Raw genomic sequence first — 17,870 nt, 5'->3', positions numbered from 1 at the left:
CTGCATGAGTCTCAATAAACTGTCTCTTTATGAAATTATCTTTATTTTTTTTTAAAGATTTTATTTATTTATTTGTAAGAGAGAGAGAGAGTGAGAGCGAGCACAGGCAGACAGAGTGGAAGGCAGAGTCAGAGGGAGAAGCAGGCTCCCTGCGGAGCAAGTAGCCCGATGTGGGACTCGATCCCAGGACGCCGGGATCATGACCTGAGCCGAAGGCAGCTGCTTAACCAACTGAGCCACCCAGGCGTCCCTGAAATTATCTTTAATTAAGTTCTTTTGAGCGTGATCTCTCTTTCCTGCCAGAATCTTGACTCACAAGTCTTCCCACTGTCAGCAGGATGAATTCCCTATGACACACTCCACTGGGATTTCATTCTCCCACATGTTTACATTCCTCCTTCTGTTCCTGGAACCTTGGGTGTGTAAGTGTACTTTTATTTTTTGGCAAAAATTTAGAAGGGTTTTCCAGGAGAAAGGCTTCCCTGGGTCTAGCTGTCTCCTCTTTTAAGCAGTAATCTAAAAAATTATTTTTTTCCTGGGGTACCTGTCTGCCTCAGTTGGTAGAGCAGGTGATTCCTGATCTTGGGGTTGAGTTTGAGCCCCATGCTGGGGGTAGAGTTGATTAAAAAAAAAATCTTGGGGCACGTGGGTAGCTCTACTGGTTAAGTGTCCAACTCTTGATTTTCAGCTCAGGTGATAATCTCAGGGCTGTGAGATCGAGCCCCAAGTCGAGCTCTGCACTGGTGTACAGTCTGCTTAAGATTCTCTCTCTCTCTCTGCCCCTCCCCACCTCAGGTTCTCTCTCTTTCTTGAAATAAATAAAATCTTTAAAAAGCAGGGTTTTTTTCCTGCGGGCAATGGGGATTCATATCAATACATTCTCTTTGGGGTATCACCATACTGATACTGAACCACCCAGGCGTCCCCCTTTATACAATTTTTTTTTAATCCAATTTTCTTTTTTTTTATTTTTTTTTTAAGATTTTATTTATTTATTTGACAGAGAGAGATCACAAGCAGGCAGAGAGGCAGGCAGAGAGAGAGAGAGAGAGAGGAGGAAGCAGGCTCCCTGCTGAGCAGAGAGCCAGATGTGGGACTTGATCCCAGGACCCTGAGATAATGACCTGAGCCGAAGGCAGCGGCTTAACCCACTGAGCCACCCAGGCGCCCTATACAAATTTTTGACCGTGGTTTTGTTGTTGTTGTTGTTTTGTCTTTTCAAAGGTTTCAGTAGGATCGCGTGGGAAAGCCTGTTAGCTAATCTCTCTTAAGTAGCTTCTCAAGGCTTCTTCCAGAAAAAGGAAGTCGTGGTGCGCCCCCTGGTGGCCGTTTTCTCCACTTACAGGCAACTGCGTCCAAAGTACGTCTGGGGCTAAAAGACCTTGCCGTCGCTTAGACCTAAAGGCTAGAAAACCCACAGCAACAGAAGGTTGTGCTCTTGCAGAGGCTGGTTGGGCGGCTTTAAGGCCACTCCCCGCCAGAACTGTTACAAAGTTTAAGTCACAAAAATGTTGCTTGCAAGGTACTTTCAACACTATAATGCAAGACTGACAAAGAGAGTCTTTTTTTTTTTGTCTTTAAAAAAAAAATGAGGTTATATGGAAGCATATTTGATACATAGTAAACCATGCATTAAAAATGTCCAGTGAGGGGCGCCTGGATGGCTCAGTGGATTAAAGCCTCTGCCTTTGGCTGGGCTCATGATCTTGGGGTCCTGGATGGAGCCCCTCATCGGCTCTCTGCTTGGTGGGGAGCCTGCTTCCCGCTCTCTGCCTGCCTCTCTGCCTATTTGTGATCTCTGTCAAATTTTTTTTAAAAAAATTGTCCCATGAGGAGACGCCTGGGTGGCTCAGTTGGTTGAGCTAAGTGTCTGCCTTCAGCTCAGGTCATGATCCCAGGTCCTGGGATTGAATCCCATGTCAGGCTCCCTGCTCAGCAGGGAACCCACTTGCCCCCCTGCCTGCAGCTCCCCCTGCTTGTGCACACTCTCATTCTCTTTCTGATAAATATTTTTTTAAGTGTCCAATGGGGGGCACGTGGGGGGCACAGTTAGTTAAGTGTCCAGGTCTTGGTTTCAGCTCAAGTCATTGATCTCAGTGTTGTGAAGTTGAGCCTCAAGTCAGCCTCTGCGCTCTGTGCAGTCTGCTTGCGATTCTCTCCTTCTCCCTCTGCCTCTCCTGCTTGTGCTCTCTTTCTCTCTCTCTCTAAAATAAATAAGTCTTAAAGAAGAAGAAGAAAAAGAAGAAGGAGGAGGAGGAGGAGGGGAGAAAGTAGTAGTAGTAGTAGTAGTAGTAGTAGTAGTAGTAGTAGTAAATGCTCTTGGAGTGGGGGCAGATCAATAGAGCCAAAAACACAATCCATCTTTTCCGGAAACCACAACCCACTGGAGACAGACACTTGAACCTGTTTCGGTTTTGATAAACACTGTTTTCCTAACTACTCCACGACCAGTAACTCAGCAGCAGCTCTGACCCAGCTTCCACATGCTCTGTGGCTTTCTGAGAACAGTCTCACTCTGGGTTTCATTCATCAAGGTTCTCCAGAAAATCAGGAACGACAGTATGTGTGTATGTAGAGAGAAACAGATCTTTTTTAAGGTATGGGCTCACGTGATTATAAAGGCTGATAAGTCCAGAACCTGCAGGGTAGTCCAGGATGCTGGAGCCCCAGGAAGATGATGCAGTTCAAATCCAAAGGCTGTCTTCTCAATTCCCTCTTGTTCAGGGGACATCAGCTTTTTTGTTCTAGCCAAGCCTTCAACTGATTGGATGAGGCCTACCCACATGAAAGACAATCAGCTCTACTCAAAGTTTACTGATTTAAACATCAGTCTCATCCAAAACATCCTCGCAGAAATCTCCAGACCAGTCCTTGGCCATGCCCTCCCTGGTCAAGCTGAGGCATAAAATTAACCATCTCAGATTCTGTCTTGGTTATTCTGAAACCCCACTCTCAATCTGGATTTGGAACTTCCCGTCTACCCTCCCTAGGCTTCTGATTTCCAGAAACCCTGTTCCCTGCCTCTTCCAAGCCTGGCTCCTGCGGGCATCTCGCACTCCCCTCCCCTGCCCGTGCTCACCTGGCTGTGCTCTCCCAAGGTCTATCCTAGGGTCTCTTTCAGCAAGCCTCTTTCTGGTGCAACCTCTTTCCCTACCACCATTCACACACACCACCCAGCCGGCTGCCTTTCTAGGACAGCAGGATGGCTCAGACCCAGTTTCCTTCCCCGCGCTCCTACAAACTCTCCCCTCCCTGCGCACCACCTGACAGAGCTTGGGCTGGTCCTTGCGCCACGGGGGAGGGACCGATTCCGTTTGGCCTCAGCAAGTCTTGCACGGAGGGACTGCTCCCAAAGGCTGTGACCGGGGGAGGAGGAGGTCCCCAGGCCCCTTGTGAGGCATATGAAGGGCTGGGAGAGGAGCAGCCCGCCCTCACCAATGCCCCCGCCGGAAGGCTACAGGGCAGCGAGGGTCAGAAGTGCTGCTGGATGGACAGGAAGCCAGCAGGGCCCAGGGCACTGAGCTGGTGGGGGGCAGCAGAGTGGGGCAGGGGGTGCAGGGGTTCTACTGAGTGCAGAGGAATGACCCCCGGGGTGACGATAACCTGAGAGATTTTTAGTCAAAGGAAGTAACGTTGCATCATGTGCAAATAATGTTTTGCCCGGGCCATGAGTTGGCTGTGTTGGGCCGGATGTCTCTCTCTCTCTCCCCAACTTTCTGATTTCCCCCTTTAACTTTTAACCAAATTGGACTGAATACACCAGAACTAAGGAAATTCTTATGTCCCTGAGTTTTTGATAGCTCCTGTTTGTGTATGGCAAGGGACACTGATTTTCCACATGGCAACGTGGCCAATTTTCTTTCATCAAGAAATTAACTTTAAAAGTTGGTTTTAAAACCTAGGAAGTGGGCGCCTGGGTGGCTCGGTGGGTTAAGCCTCTGCCTTCGGCTCAGGTCATGATCTCAGGGTCCCGGATCATCGGAATCTATGCTCAGTGGGAAGCCTGCTTCCTCCTCTCCCTCTGCCTACCTGTGATCTCTCTGTCAAATAAATAAATAAAATCCTTAAAAAATAAAAGAAAAGAAAAACCTAGGAAGTCAGTGGAAACCAGGGTGGTTTGGTGATGGGGTAATGTAATGAGGGTCCATGAGTTGGGTTCAGCCTATGGACTGCTCAGGTCCTAGGATCACCTGAAGTCTGTCTTTCCCTGTCAGTCGGCTGGACCGCAGGTGCACGTTCTCTCACGGTCCAATGGCCAGAGCCCACCACGCATCCAGGGTTGCAGAAGCCATGTGGCTGCTGTGAGCTGAACTTGGGAGCAATGCAAGACTGGATGTGTGGAAGTGTCTAGACCGCCTCCTGCAGGTGGCCGGTGACTCGAGGACATCTGGCTAGGGGAACATCGAGGTCAGAAGAGTGGCAGGGACAAAGGCCCGAGCAGCTGAGAGAGGTTATGGTGGACTTAGGAGTCATATGGCCACTTAGGGAGTAGAGCTGTAATGATTTAAGGATTAGGCAAAAATGAAAACCACTTTTTAATTTTTTAAATCAAACACTTTATTTTCCACATAACAAGCGCAAAAAACTCCCAAACACTTTTAACAATACAATTAACGCAGTTATGAATTCAATTATATACTACTCAAAGCCCCAAAAGGTCAATCAGCTTAACGTTCCCAACATTTCCAAACGTGGTTTTTCAAAGCTACCTTTGGTTTTTGGAAAAACCAGTATGGAAGTCAATATACATTGAATGCATTGAACAACAGTTGCTTATAGGAAGGTGTCCAACATTAGCTCACCCCTGGCAAGCCGGAGCAGGATCTGAAGTCACACACTGGGATACACACACAGGTTTTGCCCCCGAGCTCCCACGGTCAGGAGAGGGCCGTGAGGGGGGAGGAAAAGGCCGGTCCAGGTTGTGGCATTTTCTTATTTTGTAACAGAGGTATGAGAGTTTAACACTAGAACACTGGCAAGTCATTAAGCTTCATGTTCCAAATGGTCTCTTGCTGAGGCTTGAGATGGGCACAAATGGTGGGGAAGATGAAGTCACAGGAGAGCTTTGAGCAATAAGATCCCAAAGATGCTCAGAGAGGGTAGGAAGGAGCAAGCTACAGTTTCCCATCGTTCTCACATTATTTCAGGGTGAAATTGTGGAGAAGTTCGGATAGAATGTTCAAATATTTGCTTAGATTTGTACTCGGTTGCTCTATGAGGACCCTCATATACAGCAACATTGAAACGTTCATTGTAAAAAAGAGCGTACAAAGAAATTCACAAAAAAGAGACAATTAATGTTGAGCAGCCAAAAAGTCATGGTTTATTATATCGAGAGGGATTTCATAATTCAAACACAACCAAACTGTACATTTTACAATCACATTCTATTTGTAAACAGTTAAAAGCCACTGACTTCTTTTGCATCTTAGGACACAAACAGTTAGATCAAGGCAATGAAATGATGGCAAATTCTGCGCTGTTAAAATGTTTACCCTTGTCTGGCCCGTCTTCTTTGACTAAGCAAGCATTATAATACCATTTGTGGGCAAAAAAAGGGGGCGAGGAGGAAAACAGGTTTAAAAATGGTGTAACTCGTTAGTTTGCAACAACATTTAAAATTTTCTTTATACAACGAACAATTCTGTAAGCCCAATACCTTGGCTACAGTATGCATAGTTACTGATTTCGGCTTTAAGGTACAACAGTTCAACATTAACACAGTCACAGGAGAGCAGAAACAGAGAGAGCCACTTGATGGGGTTACAAAAAATTATCACCTATTGATTATTAGCAAACCATCATCACTCACTAATAAAAAGACAGCGTCTGAAAGCAGAATGTCAACTCCAGCTTTAAGCATTTGTTTTTTTGTTTTTTTCTTTTTTTTGGCAGAGAAAATTCTTTAACAGAGCAATATGTAGTATCAGTGCTAAAAGTTGGGGTTTTCTGTTTTTTCCTATAAGAAACTACAAGGAGATTTTTTTTTATTTTTTTATTTTTAAAATTTTTTTTTTCCTAACTGGGGAACTGGTTTTCCTGAGAACCATGCTCTTGGATTTAGGACAGGAATAGAAAACAAAAGAACATGGCCAAATGCTGCTCCTTTTTCCCAGAGATAGAAAGCATCTTGTAAATCATCCTCCATTGTTTTTTTTTTTTTTTTTGTCTTTTAAATTTTTTTTAAATGATGGAAGAGTAAACATTTTTTTTTTCTCAAAAAACAAACAAAAAAATCTGTAAACAAGAAGGTTCACCGTGAGAACCTTCAAAACAAAATGGAAAGCCTATTCAAAGTGCAGGGCCCGTCCTGGGTGGCAGGGGGGCTGCAAGTCACAGCTGTGGCCACAGTTTTTCAAACTGCAGAGCGAAATTCTTTAGTTTTAGAACATGAAAACACTGGTGCAATACTTTCATTAATAGTCCTAAGTCAGCATCAGAACTCGGTCTTTTAAACTCCACGACACCACAGTAAGGTAGGCAAACATCAAGGCATAGTAGAGAGCGCACACCTTTAAGAACATCCTTGAGTAAACATTTACACTGGAACAGCTGCCCCCCCATATTGCCGATTAGACGAGAGAACATCATTCAGTGCAAAGTTAAAAGCTCATACATTATCAGCCCAAAAAAATGGTTTTGCAAAAAAAAAAAAAAAAAAAAGAAAGAAAGAAAGAAAAAAGAAAAAAGAAAGAGAGGAGGAGAAAAAAAAAAAAAGGGAAACAGCAGGTGAAGGACGGGGAGAGAAACAGGGAAGGGGCCGGGAGGAAAGAAGAAAAGAACCCAAAGGCTAAACATGATGAATATACACGAGTGAGCTCATTCTACACGGTTTAGCATGTATGGCGCTATTTGGGAGTGTAAATAGATAAGATACCTTTTCACATTATAATATTGGCCTGCATGATTCAAGTATTCAAACTGATATGTTTCAGGGAAAACAAAGTGGAAAATGTGCAGAGAAGAGCTGTTCCCACAGGTGGCCCCTGGCTGCAGGCGGCGAGCCCAACTTAGTGCTCCTTTCTTTCGCTTCTTGAGGTCACAGTTCGTGAGTCTACATCTACACGTTACATGGACTCTCCACCCCCACCCAGGTGGTCAACAGAAAGAAAAGCATTAATGGGGGATGGGCTGCTAATTCCCCGGGGGTCGCTGCTGCTGGGAGGACCCCACAGGCTTGTGGAATAATGTGGGGTCCCCCAGAGTGAAGTGCCGTGAAGGTCTCCACAGTTAGTTCCCGACAGCCCAGCACCATTCCAGTGATTGAGATCGGTCCGGCTGGAGAACGAGTGGGAACAGTCGAGGGAGCCCAGCCGGCTCTGGCTGGACCCGAGAGACTGCCAGCCAGGAGAAGGGGTCAGAGACTGACTTTGTGCAAAGAAACGGCTGATCTCCTCTTCACTGGCAAACTCAGCAAGAATAGTAGTGTTCCCCAATACACACCTGGAGGGAAGAGACACGGGACGCAGTGAAGACTCAGGGCGTCTGAAGGGTCTGATTCGAAGCGAGGGGTGCCCCCTGCCTCTGCTCGAAAGCCAAGGGGGCCGGCAGCGGCACACGTGGCCCAGGGCTCTCTCGGACCCAGAGCCACACCCGCCCCACACGTAGGGCTGTGGTATCCAGATGGATCATGGCTTTTGGTCTCCTACAGGTGATCTAAGAGATTTTCTAGGGCCATTTTGAGGGGCAGCGCTTCTCCTTAGGAGGACTGACCTTGGAATCCAAGACAGAGCGAGGCTGCCACCTCACGAAGCAATCTTACGGCAGGACTCTGAGCACCAGCCCAGGGATGACACACAGTGTCACCGGCTGTGCTTCCACACACAAGGGAACCCAAACCCTTCCAATCGCGAGGGCACTTTCCAGGTGGCAGGCACCAGATATCCAACTTACATGTGCAGAGACTTTTGTGCCTTCACTACCTCTTCTTTTGAACTGTAACGGACCAAAGCATTTCCATGTGGGAGGTTCAGGTGGAATGTTATCAGTGGGCCATGCTGCATGCACAGAGTACGCAGAGTTGAGCCATCGATCTAGGAAACAGAGCGTGGGGAGCCGCCGATTAGATGCGCCGCCACGCGGACCATCGGGGGAGGTCGTCCCAGGCTGGGACTCTGCTCCTCTTTCCTGCCCAAGGTTCTTCACTTCTGCTGCCACTCTTCACTGGGCCTCACTGCTTTGACGGGGTCCAGTGCCCCCCTCCCCACCTCCACTGCTCCCAGAGCCATACCTCTGTGGCCTCTAGACTCCGGGACATTCCCCAGATCCCCACTTCCTTAGTTAGCCATGCCCTGCTGTGGCTTCATGTCTTCTCTCTTCCCTGCCCTGAGGACAGGATTCATCAAGGCACTGCTCCCTGGGAGAGGAGGGGGTGGGCTCTTAACATCCAGCCTCCAGAGGAGGGGTGGTCCAGGGCCTAAGGAGATGTTCTCATCTACCAGGGCAGACCAGGGTTTCTCGACTGCAGCACAAGGACCACCTGCGGGAGAGCGCAGGCCTAACCCTAGCCCAGGCCTACGCCATCAGTGCCCCTGCGGTGAGACCGAGGCATCTATTTTGGTCGGCTGCGTGCACGTTTTATAGTGGAAACAAACTGGCTCAGACCACAGCCTGCCTGAAGCATCCAAAGATCACCTGCAAGATCACCCGCTGTGACTTCCTTGGTCCCGCCTTGATGCCTACTCGGTAGCACAAGGGAGGCCTAGGTCGAACCTCCTCTCAAACCAGACTGGAACCCTCTGTTCCCCTATCTCCTGGCACATGCCTTTAGGCCAGGATGCCTGGTGCTCTTACCTGAGGTGTAAGGTTCTTTAGAACAAGCCAATTTGTTATTCTCCCTGAGCTGCTCTCACCCCAGCTGGAACCTAGGGACAAAGGACAAGTCAGTTTTCCTCAGCTAAGGCACGAAGGACATTCGGACAAACACATCTCAGTCAAGTGACCCCTGTGCGGGAGGAGCACGCGGGCCCCCGGTGCCCTCCCCTACCCTTCCCACTGCCTGCACCTCTGCCTGGAGTCACCTCGCCGCGGCTCCGACTGCCCTCACGCCAGAAGTCTGAGCAGGCACGGCTTTCTAGGGCAGGTGGCTCTGCCTCTGGGAAGAGTGAGCTCGGACAGCGGCCAGCTTGTCACGGCAGGCAGGAGGGCTGTGAAAGGCCATATCCCTTTTCCATCTTTTCATTTATAAAGCTAAAACTATCTCAAAATGGCACCTCTGAGGAAAGGCCCCTGTGATTATCTAAGGTATGGTCTGATAACTCTGAATGCACGAGGGATTTAAAAGCTTGCCATCAGTGTCCATCGACAGAAAAATGGACAAGGAAAACGTGGCATATCTATAAAACGGAGGAGATCTTGCCACGCAGAACATGGACGGACCTAGAAGGTACTGTATGCTAATGAAACACAGCAGACAGAGAAAGGCAAATACTGTACAATTTTACTTGTCTGTGGAATTCAAAAAAAAACTACAAATGAACAAAGCCAGCTCAGACCTATAAATACACTGAAAGAACTGATGGTTGCCGGGGCAAGAGTGGGGCACGGGCAAAATGGGAAGGGGAGGAGGTCGTCCCGGCTTCCAGTCAGGGAACGAGTAAGACAGGAGGAGGGAAAGGGTTAGAGTCGGGAACACAGTCAATGGTACTGAACAGTGTGTGGGGACAGATGGTGGGTACGCTGGTGGCGAGCAGAGTCCCGTGGAGACTCGCTGAATCACTGTCTGGAACTGCTATAACGCTGGGTCCCCACTGGACTTCAATCAGGAAGAGCCGGCTTGCAATCACTGGACACTTCTGTGTCTGTCAGGCTCCCAGGGAGCTCCAAGACTGGCCTTCCTGCTCAGCCCCAGGGCGCCCGCGCTCCCAGCAGAACTTGAGGATCCAGTCATTCCTGTGAGCGCCCGAGGTACGTCACCAACACGGCGGCGTGCCTGAGGAAGACGGCTCTGTGACGCTGCCTCCTGGTCGCTCCCTGCACTGGCTCACTCATCGCCGTCTCTAGCAAGGAGCGCTCGTGCTTTCCTGGGCGGCTCGCCTTGCCATATGTATCCTCTCTGCTCGGCCTGGCTGACCCTTACTGGGCTCCACCAGCCGCCGCGCGTGGGACCCCTGGGCACCAGACCCTCTCCTGTCACTGTGCTGCTACCGGCCACGTGGCTGGCACCAGATGCGCCCTCGGCCCGGGAAGAACCACTCACACAGGGCACCTACTACATTCATGTGCGGCTAGCAGCTTGGATCCTTTCTTGGAATTTAAATCACTCCCCGTCCCTTAAACCTTTCCCCCAAAGGAAACACTGCTAAGCTTTCTTTCAGCCGATCGCCTGCCTAAAGACAGGACACTGCTGTGAAGTTTGACTATTTTCAGGCTAGAGAGGAGAAAGTCAGCTCCAGTTCTGAGACTGAGGAGAATGAAGACTGGGACCAGATTTACTGGTAGAACTGGCAGACAGCTCGTTTGATCTGGATGCACGTCAGGGCGGGGGCACAACGCCAGTCCTAAGCCCGTGCGAGTCCCGAGCAGGGAGAGAAAGGAGACGGCGCGGGGGGGAGGGCGGTCCTCCTGGGCATGCCGGCCCCGCACTGTTAACGGCCAGCACCCCCGTCCACTCTCGCACGGCCCTGCTGAAACAATACACGGGACATCACCCTAAGGATACAGGCCAAGCTGCCACCCAACAGGCCCAGCGGGGCTGCTCCCACCTTCCCCAGCCTCTCCGGGCAGCACGCTGCTGCCACGAGCAGGAAGTGAGCAGATGTTCTCAGGCTCTAGGAAACTTCGAAAGAGACAGGATATATCGATTACATTAACCCGACCGCTGGCTGTGTGTGTGGCTTTGGCCACATGTTTTTAAGTAAACCAGGTTTAATTCCAAGTAAATTTAAGATTCACAATTTAGAAACTGCAGAAGACGGCAATATGCTGGGAGTCGCGCGTCTAAGGTCGAACCCTACTTTATACTGGGTAATGCACATCCGTCTGTTGGACTTGCTGTGCGTACTTATTCCTGTTCAGCAAAGGAACCCCAAGAAACCATCACGAGCATCATGCTTGTCTTACCTGGGGTGTACCTGGCGTCAGAATTTCCCCATCCTCCACCTACACGAAGGGGAGAGTTATCCCACGTAGACAAGGGTGGCTTCTGACCAGTCAGTCCCGGAGGTGGGCGGGACGGAGCAGTGATGTTTTTAGGTGGTAAAGGGACCTTCCACAGCTCATGAGCCAGAGAGGTGTTTGTAACTGAACCAGGAGACCATGTCAATTTGGAATCACTATTTCTGGCTACTCACAGGGGAAAAAACACAGTGGGCGGGGGAGGAAAATAATGCTTTTAGAAAAGAGAAAATGTAAGGACAACACCCATTCTCCCACAAAAAGCAAATCAACTAAAAAGAAACCCTATTAAAAATCCCCAACTCAAAACTGCCCCCAAAAAGCCCCACAAAAGCCAAAAGGAAACTGCTCCCTTGACTCAAAACACTCAAACCATTTGTTATTAACAATTTTAAGACTCATGAAATTCCTAGCCCAGTGTACAAAACTATACCACAATGGAAATCAGAACAAAACAAAATACACTGCTTTCAACTGCTCTGAAACAGCACCTGGGAACTCCTTATCTTTAGGACCATGACCGAGTCACTCGAGATCGTCACATAGGTCATTAAATAGATCTTAGAACTCTCTGGTTTACACATGGGAAAAAGGACCACAAAAGTAGCCCCAACTCAGAAAGTCCTCACAGCGGACGCTCACCGGGCGTCTCTCTGTGCCGAGCGCCAGGCTGCCGGGCACTCGGTGCATCCTAGCTCTAATCCTGACACACATCCTACCGAGGTCAGAGAGGTTAAGCAACTATGGGTCCCGTGCACAGCCAGGATTCAAATCCAGGCCTGTCTGGTTTAAAAAAAAAAAAAAAAGGAAAGAAGGAGAAGAAGAAGAAAGCTCACTTCCTGATGTGTCCTGCCTCATGGCAATGGGGGTGTGCAGGGATCAGGCACATGGTAAACTTGTTCAAAATAATCCTACCAAACCATGAGGGGGCAGAAGTGGATGGAAGATTTTTTAACTTCTGTCACTGTCCATTATGTTTCTACTTGATTTATAAAGTGCACCTCCCTTAAGTGAGTGAGACTCAAAGTGGTGGGGAAGCCTGGTCACCACACAAGCTCTCACTTGTCTCCGACAGAACAAGTAGAGAAAACTCAGTGTGGTCGTAAGCAGACAGCAGTCGGACATGGCCAGAGCTCCCAAGTATGGGATTGCTTTTCTAGCAATTCCAAGGTCAGGTTTCCTACACTTTACAGAAGTATCAGTCTGCAAAGGATAGGACATTACCAAAATAAAAGCTGCTTCATTTGAGAACTGCTTCCCAGGAAACTGCATTTAACGAACTGGCTCTCAGACGAGAGAGGGAGAGGGACTCAGTGACAGACTGCGGGCTCTAGCCGATTTTAGAAAGGGACAAATGGTGTTACAAGTATTTTCCCAGGCTCAGAAACATATTCTCCTACCTCCAGACTAAGAATACTTCAAATAAAGAGAAGAGGGTTCCCCACAATAGCCCCCGCCCGAGGTGCGGAGTACCCCATTCCTCTGACAGGGCCTCAACAAGCCCGGGACAAGGCCCACCTGAAGTGCTTTGTGCTGTGCTGCTGAGGGGAACGTTGTAGTTGGAGGCACGAATGGATGACCAGGCACTAGTTGAAGGCAGCGTGGTGTTCAAGGATGAGGAGGACCCTGCGTGGGGGGGGAGCCCAGTCAGCGATCCCCAGAGCAAGGGGCATGGCGCATGGAGAACATGCAGGAGCTTCCCGTGAGGCTGCGATCCCACCGCAGGCCACAGGAAAGAAACAGATGCTGGGGTCCAGGCGCGGTGCCCACAACTGCACCTTCCTCCATGCTCATCGTTCTGACTGCGGCTCAGGGAGGTAGCTTCCCTCCTCTGCCTGACACTCCAAGACGACGCTGGCTCCGTGTCCCAGTCCAGGCTCCAGAAGGAGGCCTAGCTCCTCCTGCCCCCAAGCCCTGACTGAACTCCAGGGACAGCTCACCAGACCACCCCCTGCCCCCGGGGTACCCTAGTACCAGCAGGTCCTCACCCTCCATCACGCCCCACAGCAGCCTCCCAAACCAGACTGTCCCATTTTGAATCCCCCTCGCTCTCTAGTCCCGCTGCAGGCTGGACTGTCCTGGGATCTGTAAGAGCTCCAACCCGGCCTCCCACTCCATCCCTCTGCCAGTCGCTGGCAGACCGTCTACCCTCAATGGCAAGACTCCACTCAAAACCTTCAACGGTTCACGTCTTCTAACACCAGATCTAAACTCCTCTCCTGACCAACGATCTTCCACAACAAGAAGTCCGTCTCTGCAAGCCGCAAGATTCTTCCACTACCTACACACACGGCTGTGAGACTCTACCCTTGGCCCTGTCCCCGCTGTTCTGCAGCGAAAGCCGTGAGTACTTTAGCTACTTCTACACAGTGGTCGGTTAAATTCAGCCATTTTCGAATGAGGAGGATTCTTTCCTTGCCATTGTGATATGGCGAACACCTGTTAACAAAATCACACATTTAATGTAAAATACTCTTCGGATCTTGTTATAAATTGTCTAGAGGAATAGGAAGATGTAGGTTTTGAACAGAAACAAAATATTTTCTTTCACTCCCCTCACCTTCCTTCAGGGGCATGCAGAGACTACTTCAAATGCCCGGGGGAGGGAAACTATATGGTAGGTGGTAGGACGACTGCATTTGATGACCCATTAAAAAGTGCATCCGAGGGGCGCCTGGGTGGCTCAGTGGGTTAAAGCCTCTGCCTTCGGCTCAGGTCATGATCCCAGGGTCCTGGGATCGAGCCCCACATCGGGCTCTCTGCTCTGCAGGGAGCCTGCTTCCTCTCTCTCTCTCTCTGCCTACCTACTTGTGATCTCTGTCAAATAAATAAATAAATAAATAGAGGGACCCTTCAAATGGTCTTAATTTTTCACTTTCAGAGACAAAGAAAGCTAAATTGGTTCTTCACATGGAAGTCCTTTAAGAACAAGAGTGTATAAATGAATGATAACATTTTTTATAAGAAATGTCCACTTCTTAATAATCACAACACTGAAACTTGTTATAAAGTAGGTAACAACCTTTCAGTTGCTACTATAGCTCCTGGAAAGCAAGTATTTGTTGGTACTTTGAGTTAAGTGAATATATGTGTAAACCATATCAAGTGACAATAAATCCTCGTCATTTTTAAAGTGGCAAAGAATCACCTATGGGAAAATTGAGAATTCACTTTCTATTTTCATGACTTCCTTGGATGTCAGGTGCTGCGATGGGCTAAAAGTTTCTCATCCTGTGAACCATTCTTAAATCGCGTCAGCCAGTGTCTTTCAGAAATTCGGACCTGTACCCGCCTACGTACCACTGTTCCTGTCCCTGAGGTGGTCAACTTCCCGCACAGTATTAATTGAAAGATTGTTTATGACACTGCCAGGAGTGACGTAAGGGTCAGTTTCAGGGTCAATGTTTGGATAACCTTTCCATGGTTCACCAGGGCGAAATTCTGGAAACAAACACATAAAATTAGTTTGGGCTTAATCATCCATCACTTAAAGATCCATTATTAAATATCCAAAACTTGTTTTCCTTGTGCAATTCTCAAATATTTTCCAGTTAATACTAGTACTCTATGAGGCTGATTTAGTACTATGGTTAGTGTAACATGAGCTGCTATTTAAGAATGACTTGTGCATTTTTGCAAATGAAATCATTTCTCAGGGTTCATATATTTTTAAATAGTAACACTTTAAAAATGTTTTTTTTTTAAATTTTATTTTAATTTTTTTTTATTTTTAAAAGATTTTACTTATTTTGACAGAGAGAGAGAGAGAACGCATGCGCACAAACATGGCAGGGGGAGAAGCAAGGAGAGAGGGAGAAGCAGACTCCCCACTAAGCAGGGAGCCCATGTGGCGCTCGATCCTAGGATCCAGGATCACGATCTGAACTGAAGCCAGATGCTCAACTGACTGAGCCACCTAGCCACTCTTATTTTTTTTAAGATTTTAGTTTTGAGGCACCTGGGTGGCTCAGTCGGTTGAGGATCTGCCTTCGGTTCAGGTCATGAGCTCAGGGTCTTGGGATCAAGTCCTGCATTGGGCTCTCTGCTCAGCAAGGAGTCTGCTTCTCTTTCTCCCTCTATCCCTTCCCTTGCTCATATTCTCTCTCACATGCTCTCTCAAATAAATAAAATCTTTAAAAAAAATTATTTTTAAGTAATATCTACACCCAATATGAGGCTCGAACTCACAACCCCTAGACCAAGAGTCGCATGCTCTACCAGCTGGGCCAACCAGGCACACCTAAATGGTAACACTGTAAAGTGCTTCATTAAATCACAAGCCATAGCAATGCAAACAGAAAAGAAGGCTGTTAAATCCACTGCCAGTAATGTCTCAGCCCAAATGAAACACCATGAAGTTAGTCCCCTGGTGCAGATGAAGAGGAGCCCTGAGCTAAGCAGGGTCGGGCCTGGTTAGTACTTGGATGGAAGAGGAGCCCTGAGTGTTTTTTTTACCTTACTCCTCACGCGGGCCAGCAGGACTCCCTCCCCCTTCCCTGCCTGGAGCATAAAGGCACTGGTAACAGGCCAGACTGGCTCCTCTGTTCCTTCCCAGCCCGAGCAGAGCGCAGGCTGATCCACCGAACTGGCCTACATCACTAGAGCACTGAGCAGGAAAGGACCCCGTGAGGGAGGCAGAGCCTCAGTCCGCACTTTACCTGGTGGCCAGTTAACACTGCTAGAGCCGTTAGGCGATTTGGCACGTGGCCAGCCATCTCCTATTGAACCCGGAGGGCTGGCTGGAGAAGTACTGCTGTTCATAAAGTCATAGGGAACAAATGGAGACTCTTCCAGCCTGAAACCACTTGAAATAGCACCTAAAGAGAGAAAAGAGAATAAGAGAATAAGAGAATGTGAGGCAAAAGGCACTAGTGAATTTATTTCTTGTAGCTTCTCAAATATCATAAGAACACCCTGTATGAGCTCTGTGGGTGCCAAAGTGCGTTCTGTAGACTGCGTGAAAAGTCCAGGAGGAAAGCAAGCCCTGAACTCTTTTCCAGATGGCAATCACTTTTAACTCTCTTATGTCCCGAGATCTGAACATTCTCATAGTGAATTTTATTTCAAGGAGGAAAATAAGGAACATAATCATCAGTAAGTGACCAGAGTATGGGTACAAACTTATTTCCAAGTCATTAGAACACTTGTACTTTGCCCTAAACCGAGAACAAGCACAGTGGACTCCTTGTCAGGGAGATGTGTGTTGCTGGTGAATGAGGTGCACCGGAGGAAAGAAACACAGCTCCAGTAAAGAAAGCTTTATGGTGGAGAATGTTCTAAGTGGCAGAGAGGGGAATCCAAGAATCCAGGAGACTGCTATGACCACTCCATGTAATGAGAACAAACACACGTTTTGATCAGGATGTTCCCATTTCTGCCTATGCACACCCCTTGTGATCATACACAGCAGTGGTAAAGATACCTGTTATCCAAATGAGTGCGAAATCCCACAAAAAGACAACTTACTCTCACTCAGAAATGGTCATTTGTCTTGGGTGATTTATTCCCTACACTCATTTTTGAACACATCTTAAATGACTAATGCTTGACACACGCAGCCAACACATCCCTCTCTCGGTGGACCTGCTGGGCCCAGGGAGGCGGGCAGATGAAGGGGCCTCCCCACAAACCCGGGAGTGCGCAGAGCACGGAAAGGGGAGCATGGGTGGCAGGGAGGGTCGCGCTGGCGTGAAGAAAGGGTCCAGGGAGGAGATGCCGGGCGGTGGGCACAGCGTGCACAGAGACCCGAGGAGAATAGCAGCTTGGCATGAGTGAGGAACCGAAAGACTGTTTTGTCTGAAAAACAGTCAGCAGGAGAGTAAATAACAAGCAGGAGTGGAGCCTGGCCTTGAGGGGCAGGGATGACCCTGTAGGTTTTGTCTGAAATGTCTGGAACTGGAAGGTCCTGAGGTGTGCCTGCTCCGGTGGCCCCAGGCCCTGCTGCCCCGGGCCTACACCCTGCCTGTTCCCTGAAGGCATCAGATTCTGCAACACCCTCATGCAGGGCTTTGCAGGACACAGCCAGGGCTGTAAGTAGAGCAGTGAGACAACCACACTCATCTGTGGTCCCTGCTGCTGTTGCACAGAGAACGGAAGCCACGGGGGCAGAGACAGAGGGCAGCTGCCGAGGCGGCGAGATGCTACGGACACACGACTGTGCATTTTGCGGGACAAGGGGCACTAGTCACGGATGGATGGATGTGGAAGTCCGGGAAAGGAAGAAATCAAGGACATCTCTTACACCCAAATACGTAGCACGTGATGGGTGGATAACCCAAATGTGGCCATCAGCCAACACCACTGTAAAACAGAAGGAGTGCTAATGCATGTTTCGACACAGATGAACCTCGAAAACATTATGCCCCACCAAAAAGCCAGTCCCGCAGGACAGGATAATATATGCTTCCACTGATGTGAGCGGTCCAGTGAGGCAAACCCACAGAAAATGGACTCGTTTTTATGCATGTCTGGGAGGGAAGAAAAGTCCAGAAGGTGCGAGGAGCAACCCCTCTGGGGCTCTTCTGGGACGGGGAAATGTTCGACTCCCACGACTCAGAGTATACTAAAAGCCAACAAATGGTATACTTTATAAAGAGAATTGTATTACATGTAAATTATCTCAATAAATTTAGAGAGGAGAATCTCTCAAGCTTCCAGCTTTAATAACCCAACGGAGGAGCGAGGGTAAAGAGGAAAACCAAACACCCCCCGCTCGTGCCAGCTCTGGAGCAGGTATGAGGAAAAGCCCTGATCAC

The 17,870-nt window shown here is 48.7% G+C and overlaps 1 protein-coding gene across 12 annotated transcripts in view; it reads right to left on the bottom strand.

Moving 5' to 3' along the window:
* Window positions 1–4,532: 4,532 nt before the first annotated feature.
* TNRC6A (trinucleotide repeat containing adaptor 6A) overlaps window positions 4,533–17,870 on the bottom strand; it is a 104,624-nt gene continuing 91,286 nt past the window's right edge. For 10 of the 12 annotated variants that reach the window (XM_059155162.1, XM_059155165.1, XM_059155163.1 and 7 more), the window contains 7 exons: window positions 15,774–15,932; window positions 14,416–14,556; window positions 12,634–12,741; window positions 11,062–11,283; window positions 8,794–8,864; window positions 7,894–8,033; window positions 4,533–7,443 (listed from right to left, as the gene is read on the bottom strand). In XM_059155162.1, coding sequence (XP_059011145.1) covers window positions 7,068–7,443; window positions 7,894–8,033; window positions 8,794–8,864; window positions 11,062–11,283; window positions 12,634–12,741; window positions 14,416–14,556; window positions 15,774–15,932 — 1,217 coding nt within the window. In that variant the 3' untranslated portion in view covers window positions 4,533–7,067. Of the gene's footprint in view, window positions 7,444–7,893; window positions 8,034–8,230; window positions 8,357–8,793; window positions 8,865–9,417; window positions 10,626–11,061; window positions 11,284–12,633; window positions 12,742–14,415; window positions 14,557–15,773; window positions 15,933–17,870 lie in introns of those variants that run through there. The other 2 variants (XR_009349334.1, XM_059155170.1) reach the window with 2 other exon arrangements.

The sequence above is a fragment of the Mustela lutreola genome, chromosome 17, assembly GCF_030435805.1.
Source record: "Mustela lutreola isolate mMusLut2 chromosome 17, mMusLut2.pri, whole genome shotgun sequence".
Classification (NCBI taxonomy): domain Eukaryota; kingdom Metazoa; phylum Chordata; class Mammalia; order Carnivora; family Mustelidae; genus Mustela; species Mustela lutreola.
The sequence above is the reverse complement of the archived record's forward strand: the minus strand, read 5'-3'. Positions and strand labels throughout refer to the sequence as shown.